At 37.4% G+C, this 13,918-nt stretch overlaps 1 protein-coding gene across 18 annotated transcripts in view; it reads right to left on the reverse strand.

Annotated features, from left to right (window-relative positions):
• Positions 1 to 13,918, reverse strand: part of PTPRD (protein tyrosine phosphatase receptor type D) — a 2,140,456-nt gene that overhangs the window by 267,410 nt on the left and 1,859,128 nt on the right. For all 18 annotated transcript variants that reach the window (XM_061629619.1, XM_061629614.1, XM_061629634.1 and 15 more), the window contains 3 exons: positions 7,722 to 7,910; positions 3,951 to 4,061; positions 282 to 551 (listed from right to left, as the gene is read on the reverse strand). In XM_061629619.1, the coding sequence (XP_061485603.1) occupies positions 282 to 551; positions 3,951 to 4,061; positions 7,722 to 7,910 (570 nt within the window). The remainder of the gene's footprint in view (positions 1 to 281; positions 552 to 3,950; positions 4,062 to 7,721; positions 7,911 to 13,918) is intronic.

Here is a 13,918-nt window from a genome sequence, read left to right on the forward strand (position 1 = left end):
GTGGTGGGCTCTCCAACACTGGAGGCATTCAAAAGGCATCTTGTCAGGTATGCTTTAATTTGAATGTCTGCATTGAGCAGGGGGTTGACTCAATGACCTTATAGGCCCCTTCCAACTCTACTATTCTATGATTTGATGATTCTAACATCCTTCATTGATTTCAATGGAACCTAAGTGAAACTAACTTAGATTAGGTCCATTTGCTTCATTTTCAGAAAATTTGTGTTGCCATAGTGAAGATTTTTGTTGAGTAGAACCTACACATCTTATATGCATCTTACCTTTGACAGTTATCTGTGCTATTGCTTCTATAACACCAAGAGTGGACATGGCCACACAGGTATAGTTGGCAGACTGCCTGACATCGTTGAGCTCCAGGACATTCCTTCCTATTGGCATATCATCTTCTGGTGTAAGATCTTCAGCACCCAACATCCATTTCACATATGGCATTGGAGACCCCACAGCAACACAGGTGATGTTAACACTCCCTCCAGGCATAATTTCATGGTTGGTGGGTGGGATTGAGAACCTTGGTGGGACCCGACGGACTGGAAAAAAAACACGAAGAAAGCGAATAACCCATACAAAAATGGGAAACATAGATCTTGTATACAAGACTACATGCATTTATAGATACAGTTTAAAGCATGAATTGTTACTTTTATTTGTCAAAAGTAAATTATAGACCAGACAGGTATATTGTCTATTCATATTTATTTACATTTATTCATCAGTATCTTCAACCACATTCATACAAAACTTTTTTTCAGACCTAGTAGGGCCCCACAATTAACTGACTACATACTAGCAATACACAAACACCATGCAAAAGTTACACACACACACACATATATATGCATGTATATTCTGTATGCATATGTATACATATATATGTACAGGAGAAAACTGGAGAGTTGACAGCATGCTTGAGTTGAGTATCAAAATCAACTTCAATGCTGCACACTTCCAGCTGATGTGAAGAAATGTGCTGCAACACATTGTCACATCACAGCCCTGGAACACATCACCTATAGTAGACTGAAAATGCAATTCTGATTTGCTTTCAGACTCAAAAAGTGGATGCAGCTTCAAGACCTCACACTAACACTGAAACAGACATGGGGAATATATATATAGTTACAGGAGAAAGAACAAGGCAAAGCCAGTATGAGTACTGGATTTGGTCATGCAGGCAAGCAAATGACAAGAGTCTATAAGGAATCATGCTTAGGAAAGAATGATAGGAGAGGAGAAATTGTATAAGGAAACAAAAACCATTAAAAGGAAGGGAGGAAATGCAACATATTGCGATAGAGAAGAGAATTTTCAAAAATGTGAAGGCAAGATAGTTTAACAGAAATAGGAATATTAAGAGGGTAGGACTGAAGTAGGAAGATATTTGTTTTACCCTAAGATTATTATGGAGGAAGTGTAAAGTGGCGGGGAAGGAACAGAACATTAAAACATTCCAGGTTCCATGGTGTTCACATAGAAGGGAAAGCAAAATAAGCTGCTAGGATTAACAATACTACTAAAGGCAGCTCTATGTGTACAAAATGAGTACAGTAATATATAAAATACATAGCAGCAGGGCATTGCATTAACAGAGTAGTTAATATTTAAGAAAACACAACACTGAGAAAATTACCAGGCAATAACAGATCTGTGTTCCTGCTTCAAACGTTCTGTGTATGTGTGTACATATGTAGTGACAGAGGGAGAGGCAACAGAGGTTTGCACTGTCATCACATAAAGTACTCTGTGCTTTATTTATGTGGGCCTTCAAAACAAGACTCTCATTGCTAAGTCTCTTTGATTCAGCAAAATAAACAAATATATAAATAAATGGCTATGGCTCCAGCCAGAGAAAGTTAGTCACAATGTCCCATTAGTTCAACATCTCATTGAAATCAATGGGAGATAAGTTAGCTGTAACTAAAGTGGTCCACTGAAGTTAAGGGGGTAAATTGCTTAATGTTACATGCGAAGGAAGTAAATGCAATTAAAGCATGATCAGCTTTTGTGGGATAAGGGATCTCAATACAAAAGCAAACATTTCATTACCCTTTCCACTGAATTGAAATAAATTTCTACAGATTCGATAGGGGCTTATGTGATGGCCTCATGAATGAATGGGACAGGCAAAGGAAGAACAAAGAGCAAAACATGCCATCAGCAGCCAACTGACAAAGTTCACACAAAGCAATACAGAATTCTTTAAAAAACAAAAACAAAAACTTAGGATAGCTTTTAGTCTTCATGCTCGGGCTGCTTGAAGGAGCAATTGCAGGAAGCCATTCTTGGATCAGCAGGCATCGACAACAAAAATGAAAGAGAAATAAAATTGAAGAAAGAAAAAAGCAGGAACACTGACCAAATTGACAACTCCTTAAAGTGTTAAGTGTGTTACAGGTTTGTCATGCATCCAGGCTCTCTCCCTCTTTCATCATGCACAACAATACCAACACACATTAAAAGCCATGACCAGGGCATACTCTGCTTAAACGTAACATTAACTTAAAAACAAAAAGGCCACAATGCAGCTACATTCATTTCATTTGTATTCTTTGTTATTGGTTTAAGTAATAGTTTTGTAAGGTGGGTAAAAAAGTAAAAAACACACCAACCTTCTCGCAGCTCTGAGGGATGTAGGGGGTTTGATGCAGAACACAATGAAATGAGGAAAGGAGAAAAACAAGGGAAACACAGAGAGAGTAAAAAGGCCATATCAAGGCTTTCAACTGCTACTTGAACAACTTTTACTTGTTCTAATCAAACCTTCCTGCCTCAGCTCTGACCATAAGTAATTTCTCAAAGCTATCATGGTGTTAGAAACTAGCATCATTTGAGGGGAGGAAAATCCCTTCAAGATAATAACGGCACACATGCCTCATGCAGTAGACTATTTTGAAAGGAAAAGGATCAAATAGCTTTCTAAGGAGGCCAAAGTAACCTCTGAACTCTTCCCAAGTCAGAAACCTATATCATAACTATATATTTTTAAAGTTTTGTATAGTGTCCCCCACACCAAAGTAATGAGCTAAAAGCTGTAGGAATAAAAATCTTTCTTTTTTTCCCCTTTCCCCTTCCAACCCACCTTTTCTCTTTGTAGCCAGATGGGATTATTTATATAAATGTTACAGGACACGCTCTTCTTCCACAGAATGCTACTAAAAGCCAGACACTGGAAATTGTGCCCTAAAGGAAGCACTTTAAATATATAAAACTAAAAAAGGAATGCTTCCATAGATTTAAAAAGCAGTCATTCCTGTTACCTTTACGAGAATATACTTGTATTAATTTATCCTCCTAATTCATATTTATCTCCTCCCCCCCCCTTTTTTTTTTTTAAAAATACAGTTAGTTCATTACAGCAGTGCCAGGGATTACATATTACTAGTAACATTTCAATTTAAAAGAAATATATAGCAGTATAAAACTATGCTTAAGAAACAGAAAAAGAAGGCCACACCACTGTCTTCATAGAGAATTTCCAAGCTAAGAACTTTTCCTTTTCAGCTCAGCAGCAGAGGTCATGTGAGTACACACCTCAACATCTTGAGTTTCAATTAGAGCTAAATTAGTTGCACAGCAAGCAATCACATTAGGAATTTAAACAAACCAAAGAAAGGAGAAAAAAATAAAAACCCCAAAATAAATGCAACGCTCAGGTCAATAATCAATGCAGGAAAAGTAGAAGTCAAGATGTAAAAATGTAAGTATACTTACAAACTTTAAGTCACAGGGGCGGATTGGACTCAAAGGTGCCTTTATTCATATCATTTCCCCTCAAAGTTCATTCCTCTAAGCTTTTAAGATATTTATTTTACTAGTAATTTTCCCCTAGATAGTTTGTTTATTCCTGTAATTATGGCACAGACCCCTAAAGAAACTTAACACCCCTTGAGCCTGAATGAAGAGCGGATGCCAGGGTTTGTTATTCCTACCTCTGACATATAGATTGGCAGGGGCAGAATACCGTGTACCCGCACTGTTGGTTGCAACACACTCATATTTGCCTTGGTCAGATTCTTCGCTCAGTTCAATTTGAAGGGCACCTGTATGGATATAAAATACATTGCCAAAGAGACTGTCAAAAAAGGGTTTTTAAGCTCCTAACTATACACCGCTTAATAATAATGAAAAGCCCTGTATGCGAAGGTCCACTCAACGTCGGTTCATTTTCTCGCTACAGTGGCACAGACAAAAAAAAATATGATGTGATGGAAAAAAACAGAGTGATTATTTTTTTCACACCATCAATGCTAGCACAGGAAAACAATCTGCATTTTGCAAACAACTTTCTAGCACAATACTGTTTCTCCTAAACTATTAAAATGAAGATGGGTGAGACTGCTTCAAGGAAATATGGCTTTAAAATAAAACAAAGTATATTAGGTCATACAGTTGTCACTGTCTAGTTTATTAGATTATTTTTATTTATTTGTGCAACAAAAGTAATACAAAAGGTGGCACTTGGCAAGAACAAAAAAGTGAGAAGATGGGTTTCAAGAAAGTCTTCTGCTAAAGAAGGCCAAAAATGTGCAGCGAGTACAAAAAAAGGCTGCTTGAAGTGAAAAAAGAAACAAATTAGTCATGTATAGTAATCAAAATATTCTTTTAAAGAAACAAAACTCCCTTAAAGACATGCAGATTGGTAAGAAAAAGACATTTCGCCACAACTTACAGTCTTTTAGTGCATTTGCTGGAAAACAAGAGCAGTTGAATTAGAAGGCAAAAAAAATGTTAAAAAGCATGGCCCAAGCCAACAAGGAAGAAGCAACCAACCACTGCTGAGGACCTCTGGATGGCCCCCCTAAGACACCCATCAAAATCCACGGCTGGGATTAGCAGTGTGGTGTCACAAAACCCAAGAAAAAACAAAACAAGAATCACAAAATACATGGACATTTTTCAATAAAATAATTAAAAACCAGCAATACCACATAACACCAAGAATACTGAGCCATCAACCTTTCCATTTTCAAAGCCTGAAGAGCAGAAGTATCCAAAAATCCAGAGAAGAGTAAATCCAAGAAAAAATATAGTGTTGCTGTAATTTATTAGGGAGAAGAATGTGGTTTTGTTTTGTTTTTACTTTATGAAGTTAAAAGAAAAATATATAATTGAACAAAAAGAAAAAAAATAAACCCTTTTGAAAGACAAAGTTAAAAAGAAGATATTCCATGTTGTCTTCTGCATGTCTGCAACTGTTCTCCAGACCATCTTCGCTTGGTCCAAAACAAGAACAGCTAAGGAAGAAAAAAATGATCTTTTTTTTTTTGCTCCAGTTGGACCAAAAAAAAAGAAAAAAAACAAAGAAAAAAGAAAAGAAAAAAAGGTAGAAAAAGAAGAAGAAAAAAGAAAAAGAGGGACAAATGGTACGCTGTGACTGGGTTGTGGCCTGAAGACCTGGATATGCTTTCTTTGAAGCATATCACAAAGTAACAAATCTTTTGGAAAAAAAGAATGAATGGACAAACACAACTTTTTCTGTTTAATGAAAAGTGAAAAGGATGGTGGGGAAAAAAATCACAAGATGAAAGTCACTGATCATAACTAAATAGGACAAAAAGAAGAAATAAGGATGAAGGACATTTCTGTAATGCATTTATTTTTTTGAAAGGACTATAATGGAAGGTATGGAAGGACAGAAAGAATAAGATCATTCTGTGAACGTTAGTTCAGCACTCTTACCTCTTATTGGTGTACCACCTGGGTGGATAATATGAATGCAAATAAGATTAGAAAGAAGAAGCATTAGTACGAGGAGAAGAAGGCTAGGGCTTTGGAAGAAGAATCAAATTAGAGTTACAGAATTAAATAAGGTCTTAAAAGAAACTTGAATTTCTATACTGTAAAAACAGGAATATATATCTATTTAGGTACAATTATTAGATTATAGAAACAAAACAGCAGTGTACCAAAACGTACAAAGGCCCTCATTTTCAGGGGGTGGGGGACAGGGCTGATATCATTCAAACAAGAGCTTAGGTGTTTGGTTATATAGGATTAAAATATATTGCATAGGCCTGAAATCATTGAAGAAAACCTTTATAATGCTATATTTAAAACATAGTTTAGAGAGAGATACCGGATAACTATTTAAGTGAGATATATATATATATATATATATATATATATATATATAGTATGTGGATATGTAAGAGAGAGAGAGAGAGAGAGAGAGAGAGAGAGAGAGAGAGAGGATACACTGAAGGCTATCTGGAAATAAGCACTGTTTATGTTGGAGTCACTTATTTACTGCACTACATATATGTGATGCTTGTGTATTCCTTCTAACTGAGCGTTTCTAGGACTGATACAACAACATTTCTGTGAAGGGTTATGTGTGTGGCACTACAAAGGTCTGGTGACTACACTGACTGTTAGTAAAATGCATGCCATGCATTTTAAGAGTAATCATCATCATTATACCATAATCATAGTATTCTGCATATAAAAATTAGTGGGGTGAAGTGCGCTTCAGAACTAAGCACTTACCAATAGATTCTGGAGATTTAAATACGGAGAGAAGAAAGACAGCATAAAAATATTATTATATTCCTTATAATTTGGTACAAAAGTTTTCAAGTTAAAGCTTTATATACTAAATAATCTATGTCATATCTGCAAATTACTTCTAGTTTTACATTAACAGAAGCTTTATCTACACAGTTTTGCTGACAACAAGCATAGATGTTGGTTAAGAAGATGGCTTAACATCACAGGATAGGTTAAAAAGCTGAAGGTTCTGATTCTACAGCAACAACTGGTTCTACAGCAAGATCACTATCACTGCCAAAGTAAACAGCTTATAATATATCCCACCCATTTGTATTATATTAATATGGGGATAAGCCTTCAATTTGGTAAATTTAGAGTTATCTTATTATGAAGTTGCAAATAGCATGATGTAGAGTTGAAAGGATTCCTTGGGGAAGTGAAAAAGGCAAAGAGAAAGAATAGCAAAAGCTGGACTCTGCTCCAAACACAGGTTAATGTAAATCTGGTCACTCTAATATTGACAAAGTTTTAGGATTAATGCACGCTACTGTGGCTAGAAGCATCAGAAAATCTCAGCCAGTAAAAATCTCTCCCTTCATAGACTAGCCCAAAGATTTTGTTGTTGTTGTTACTGTTTGTTTCCTTTTGGGGGGGGCATGAGGGTAAAGATAGTACTTATGAGAAAAATAGTGTGTTCCATGTATTAGTGAGAGGAAAGAAGATGTGTCCAAACTGGCTAATATTTGGTGGATTCAAAATGTTGAAAAAAACTTACAAAACACAATTGTTATAGAACATTTAAATTGTCAAACAATGAAAAATTGGGTTGGATGGATATAATCATTGGTTCTTCTTGCGTATTCGGAAGTCCAATGATGAAATAAATTTGTTTTTAAATAATAATAATAATAATAATAATAATAATAATAATAATAATAATAGGATAGAGAAGCAGTAAATAAACTAAAAATATCAAACTACAGTCACAGCAGTGAGCAATGTGGAGTAAACAGAAGCTGCAAGACACATAGAGACAAACAGACTCTGGAAACAGGCTATGACAATAACACAGTCATGGACAACACACTCAACGACATAAAAGAGAGAAGAGAAGAATAAATCATAATCTATAAAATAAAATAATAAATAAATAAATAACAGAAAGGAGAGTATAATTTTAGGCATTAATGCAAACAGTAACAAGACCTTACCTGATCGTAATTGTTTGATGCGTCCATTGTTGTTGCTTGTGTCCACAGGTAAAAAATCTTTGAACCAAGTTATCTCAGGATCAGGATTGCCACTGGCTGCACATAACATGGTGGCTGTTCGAGTGCGTTCAACCACCTTTAGTTGTGGGCCCATATCAATGGTGGGGAAACCACGAGGAATCTGATCCTCTGAAAAAGAAAAAGACATCAGATTTACAAAACATTTCTTATTACAGCCATACTTATACAGGTGTCTTCCAAACACACCGGGCTGTAACCAATACTGTCACTCAGCTGATGGTAAGGCTTCCATCAGCAGAAAGGGGAGGGAAGTCATTTTTGGCAATTCCTCCTCCACTCTGCAGTCCTCCCATACCCATTAATCTGTGGACATTCTGGGGAGATTTGCAGGAGGAAGGGAGTCACTGGGAACTTTCAGAAGTTTACTATGTAGTTTGTGGAATTGCTGTCTCAGACACACAACTTCCAATCTTCCTCAGATGCAAGGAGCAAGTAATGTGGATCCTCGGATCAACATTTTTATCCGATTTAACAGGTATGATCAGACAAAGGGAAGACAATAAAATGTCCAGATGTGTATGTTTTTTATTACTTATAAAGGTCTGTTATTTTTTAACAGCAGCAGTGTCTTACTTTGATTCAAAACAACCATGTAAGAGAAAGAAAAAAAGATAAATAACTACCATATAAAACATCCTTTGTTATTAAACATCTTGCTTGGCTAGTATTGACATGCAATTCTTTAAGAAATACAAATAATTGATTACAAATAGTCCAGTGTCAAATACATTGCTTGCTTTGCCAGGAAATGACATGATCTTTTCACAAAGTTGCACTAAAGCTTTCAGAAGCATGGGAAAACTTAGAGGGATATCCTTGGATACTTAAAAAATCTTTACATTTCCTGGTGACTTCTTTCTCCCCAAGGCTACTTAATCACTGACAATGTGAACGCACATAAATATTGCTACAGCAGAGTGACATGCTTTTTTATTTCTGCCAATGAGCAGAAAGTGTCAAAGGCTGACAATGTTAGGCCATTTGCTATAGGCTGTTACTAATGAAACCTACATTTGATGACAATTTATATTATGTGAAGCCTTTACCTTGGGAATTGCTGATAAGGTTTGACTTGTGCCATGCTGAAGTATACTCTAATGCATTTGCATGACCTTTCCTTTTCCTTCTTTGCTCACAAAGAACACTCCTGAGGCCCCTTTCTCATATAAACAAGCACACAACAAAGATAATCTATCTTGCATACTAATAGGATGGAGTATGCAAACAGCATCCCTTTCTTATTTTTAATAAGGGTAATTAAATTCTATCTGTCCCTCTTATGCACAGAATCTCTCTGAATGCATGCTCATCATTAAATTTTCATGAGAAACATCCCAGTGTAACAGATTCAAATAGTTGGAGCTGTTCTATTTTGACAGTTGTGGTTTATTTCCAATCTAGCTGTCAGGTATTTGGCAATAAAACCCAGTATTCAACATAAAACGGACTGGAGGAAATAATGAAATTTGTAATTGGAATGCTTATCTCAGTGGGTGTAGTTTATAAGATGTTAATTGCTTTCTGTTCTACTTTAAATTTATTAGTTATTTCTATAAAAACTGTATTTCCAGTTTGATGGAACCATGTTTGACAGATCATCAAACAAGATGAACAATCACATTAATCAGCAATTATATTGCAGCCACATACTCTGTTTTTTGGGGTGAAGTAGCTATTACTCGATTTATTAGTAACTTTAAATATTTACGTGAAGCAAAGGGAAAAACATTTTGTCTTCTTCACTAGTTTGCACATTAATGTTATCATTAGTATTTGAACTGCAACGTCCACCACTTTTCATTTTAATATTGTCATGCTGAATTAGCTAGTAATCCATCAACAATTTAAATCAGACCTGACCTTCCCAGAACCATCTGACACTGTCATTTTTACAGGCTATTAAAGGGTAGACTACTATGCTCAGGGAGTCATATAAGTAACATATATATTTCTTCATGGTCACTACAAGACATTTGGCAACATGGCACATTCTTAGCATTTGTAAAGGTGCCTTGGTAGTAAAAAATGTAAGTTCTGCTACTAAATTTCTTGTTCAGTTCCCGGACTATGTTCCTTGCAGTCTATTAATCTGGAGTTCTCTGAACAAATTTTATACCAGGGCAATTACAGCATGAACCATGTATGTATGTATAACTTTTATTGCTTAGCCATAGGCCATCGCACAACAGATAACACATGCAGCATTTCAGTATACAAGTTACAGTTAAAATTAAATTAAAATTCATTCGTTGAATACATACCAACTAAAACCTGAAAATCACAACAAACTGTTGTGCTTCCCAGCAAAAGGCCCACTGTTAAATGATTAAAACCCTGTTAACACTTACAGACTATTACCATAGGGCATCCCCCTGAAAGTTTATTGCATGATTGGAGATGTATTTCGCACGTAACTTTCGGGCTGCGAGTGCAAAAAGGGCAACCCTATATGTTACGAAAATGTCTAAATCAGACATAAGATAAGAGATGGTTTGAAGAATCTGGTCGGGACACAAACGGGCCAACAAACAATTCAAGTATTTAGCTCGAGGACAGGAGTAAAAAGGCCAGAACAATAATGAGGCAGATCTTCAACCTCCGAGACACCACATATACAAAGACGCTGGGACCAAGGGGTCTGTGTATAACGACCATCCAGCACAGTGTTCGGCATAGTTTGGAAACGAAGCGCTGTAAATGCTTGCCTAAGTTTTAGATTTAAAGGCTGGGTCAGGTATGCAGCTCTATGATGGTCACATTTATAGAGCTTATACCATTTGGAGAATTTAGAAACATTAATGACCTGCCTGTCTAAAATGGCACTGTACTGATAAATTTCATCTCTAAACTTTAATCTGGTGTTTATGGTAAACGGTACCTGTATCTGGATGTGATATAGATGATAAAAACTATCTACTCTTGAGGCCCAGTATTTAACTTTTGGTTCTTGCTCAAAGCACAATTTGAGTAGTGACTTGGCTGGGGCTACTTTGGAGATGTTCCAATAGTTAATCAAAGCGTAGTGAACACGAGCTCTGACTGAGGGCAAACTGGTCTCTGCTCAAAGCAGGGCGGCTGCAGTACCATGAGGTAAAAACAGTAACCTTTTCAGGAAACTATTTTGAAGAGACTCGAGCCTTTTTAGCTGGTTTTCTTCCCACCCCCAGACTGCCGCACCATATATAAGATCTGCGGAAGAACCTTAGTCCGAATTTTTTTAAGGCAGGGGCAATTAAATTGCCACCTACTGTGCGATAAAATTTAAGTATGGCTCCAATTGTTTTTAATGCAGAAGCTATAGTCATATCCACATGCTTTTTCCATGAAAGATTTTCAGAGAGGTATACTCCCAGGTATTTAAATTCACGGCATTGTTCAATTTGATGTCCTTCAATTCTCCATGTGAAATTAGTGTTACAGCATGAACCATGAGAAAATTTTGATGTTATGTGCCTTCAAGTTGATTACGACTTATGGTGACCCTGTGAATCAGCGACTTCCAACAGCATCTGTCATGAAACACTCTATTCAGATCTTGTAAGTTCAGGTCTGTGGCTTCCTTTATGGAATCAATCCATCTCTTGTTTGGCCTTCCTCTTTTTCTACTCCCTTCTGTTTTTCCCAGCATAATGGTCTTTTCAAGTGACTCATGTCTTCTCATTATTTGTCCAAAGTATGATAACCTCAGTTTCATCATTTTAGCTTCTAGTGACAGATCTGGTTTAATTTGTTCTAACACCCAATTATTTGTCTTTTCCACAGTCCATGGTATGCACAAAGCTCTCCTCCAACACCACATTTCAAATGTTGATTCTTCTCTTATCTGCTTTTTTTACATCCCTATATAGAGATTGGGAATACTATGGTCTGAATGATCCTGACTTTGGTGTCCAGTGATACATCTTTGCATCTGAGGACCTTTTTTAGTTCTCTCATAGCTGCCCTCCCCAGTCCTAGCCTTCTTCTGATTTCTTGACTATTGCCTCCATTTTGGTTAATGATTGTGCTGAGGTATTGATAATCCTTGACAAGTTCAATGTCCTCATTGTCAACGTTAAAGTTACATAAATCTTCTGTTGTCATTACTTTAGTCTTTTTGACGTTCAGCTGTAGTCCTGCTTTTGTGCTTTCCTCTTTAACTTTCATCAGCATTCGTTTCAAATAATTACTGGTTTCTGCTAGTAGTATGGTATCATCTGCATATCTTAAATTACTGATATTTCTCCCTCCAATTTTCACACCTCCTTCATCTTGGTCCAATCGCGTGTTCTGTATGATATGTTCTGCGAACAGATTAAACAAATGGGGTGATTAGATACACCCGTCTCACACCCTTTCCGATTGGGAACCAATCGGTTTCTCCCTATTCTGTCCTTACCGTAGCTTCTTGTCCAGAGTATAGGTTGCACATCAGGACAATCAGATGCTGTGGCACCCCCATTTCTTTTAAAGCATTCCATAGTTTTTCAAAGGCTTTGCTGTAATCTATAAAGCACAGGGTGATTTTCTTCTGAAATTCCTTGCTCCGTTCCATTATCCAATGTAAGTTTGCGATATGATCTCTGGTGCCTCTTCCTTTTCTAAATCCAGCTTGGAAGTCTGGCATTTCTCACTCCATATATGGTAAGAGCCTTTGTTGTAGAATGAGAAAATTAGAAGATTCAATTTTGGACATTAAAGCTAGGGTTGACATGCAGATGCCTCACTAACACTTCTGCCCAAAGGACAGCTCAGACAGCAGTTATGTAACCATTCCTTATATCTACATATATCCGTACTGTGAGATAGTTTCCCAATTACCAAATCTCCCATTCCATGATTCAGTATGGTAAGCAAATGTGATGGGGTGACAAAGAAGAGGGGGGCCCTCCAACTTCTCTGCTTGCTGCTAACTTTTGCTGCTATTCCTGAGCCTCCACTGATTTAAAGGAAGGAAAGGGGAAGTATATATGGTGTGATGGTGTGGGTACAGTGTTTGAGGATAGGGGAGAATGGTGTAGAAAAGTGGGGAAAGGAATAACTAAGAATTCTCTGGCTCAGTTTTTCATTTGACCCAGAGAAGAATTTTGGGCTTAGAAAGTTCATGTTTCATACTGAGGTGGGTTTGACCCCCCACATTTTCCAAGCCCAGGCAGGAAAATGACTCAGTAGCCTGACCACTAAGTGTGGATGGAGGATCAAAGAAAGGTATGGTCCACAACCATCTGGATCCCCCTCCAACCATACCATCTCCTGCCTGATCCATAACCACCAGAACAAGAGCATAATCACTTCTTCCTCCCTCTTGCTAAAGCACATTCTGACTCACAACATGCAACACTCATCCCACTAACACATACATCAAGCCAACTCTGTCTTACATTTATTTGCAACCAATTTTCCTGCTCAAATAATTTACACTATGTAAGTACAACTCATATAGCACTCACTACTCATTCAATATCACTCATCCCATTCTATTTCCACAGCTCACACACATCCATCAATACACACAACACACCATCCACCCAATCACTCCAATTTCTCTCTCTCAATCACCAAACTCGATCACTATCACCCATTTCATGGCACTGGTGATGGAGAGGGTGGTAGTGGAGCAAGTGCAGGTATTCCTGGATGAGACTTATTATCTGGATCTAGATGATGAAACCACCCAATTACAGAACTGTATAAAATACCAAAGCAAATTCCCACCAATCAGTTACACAAATATACTTTAGACAGCAATCTGGCTCTCACCCAGGTTACAGTCTCCTACCTGGGTCGCAATCTCCTACCTTAGATTCCCTAAAGGATGGGTGAAACTACACTCCCACTTCCTGGTGCTCTTTCCTCTTACCAAGGAGTGCCCTCATACATTCTAACTCACATAACGGGCACTCCACAAAAAGCAACCACCCAATACTTATAGAACCACAGAATAGTAGAGTTGGAAGGGGCCTATAAGGCCATCGAGTCCAACCCCCTGCTCAATGCAGGAATCCAAATCAAAGCATTCCCGACAGATGGCTGTCCAGCTGCCTCTTGAATGCCTCCAGTGTTGCAGCAATCACAAAGGCACAACCCAAAGGAGTTGGGGTTACCCATCTGGGGAGGCCCACAGTGCCTTGATAATG

Source organism: Rhineura floridana, chromosome 1, assembly GCF_030035675.1.
Source record: "Rhineura floridana isolate rRhiFlo1 chromosome 1, rRhiFlo1.hap2, whole genome shotgun sequence".
Classification (NCBI taxonomy): Eukaryota; Metazoa; Chordata; class Lepidosauria; order Squamata; family Rhineuridae; genus Rhineura; species Rhineura floridana.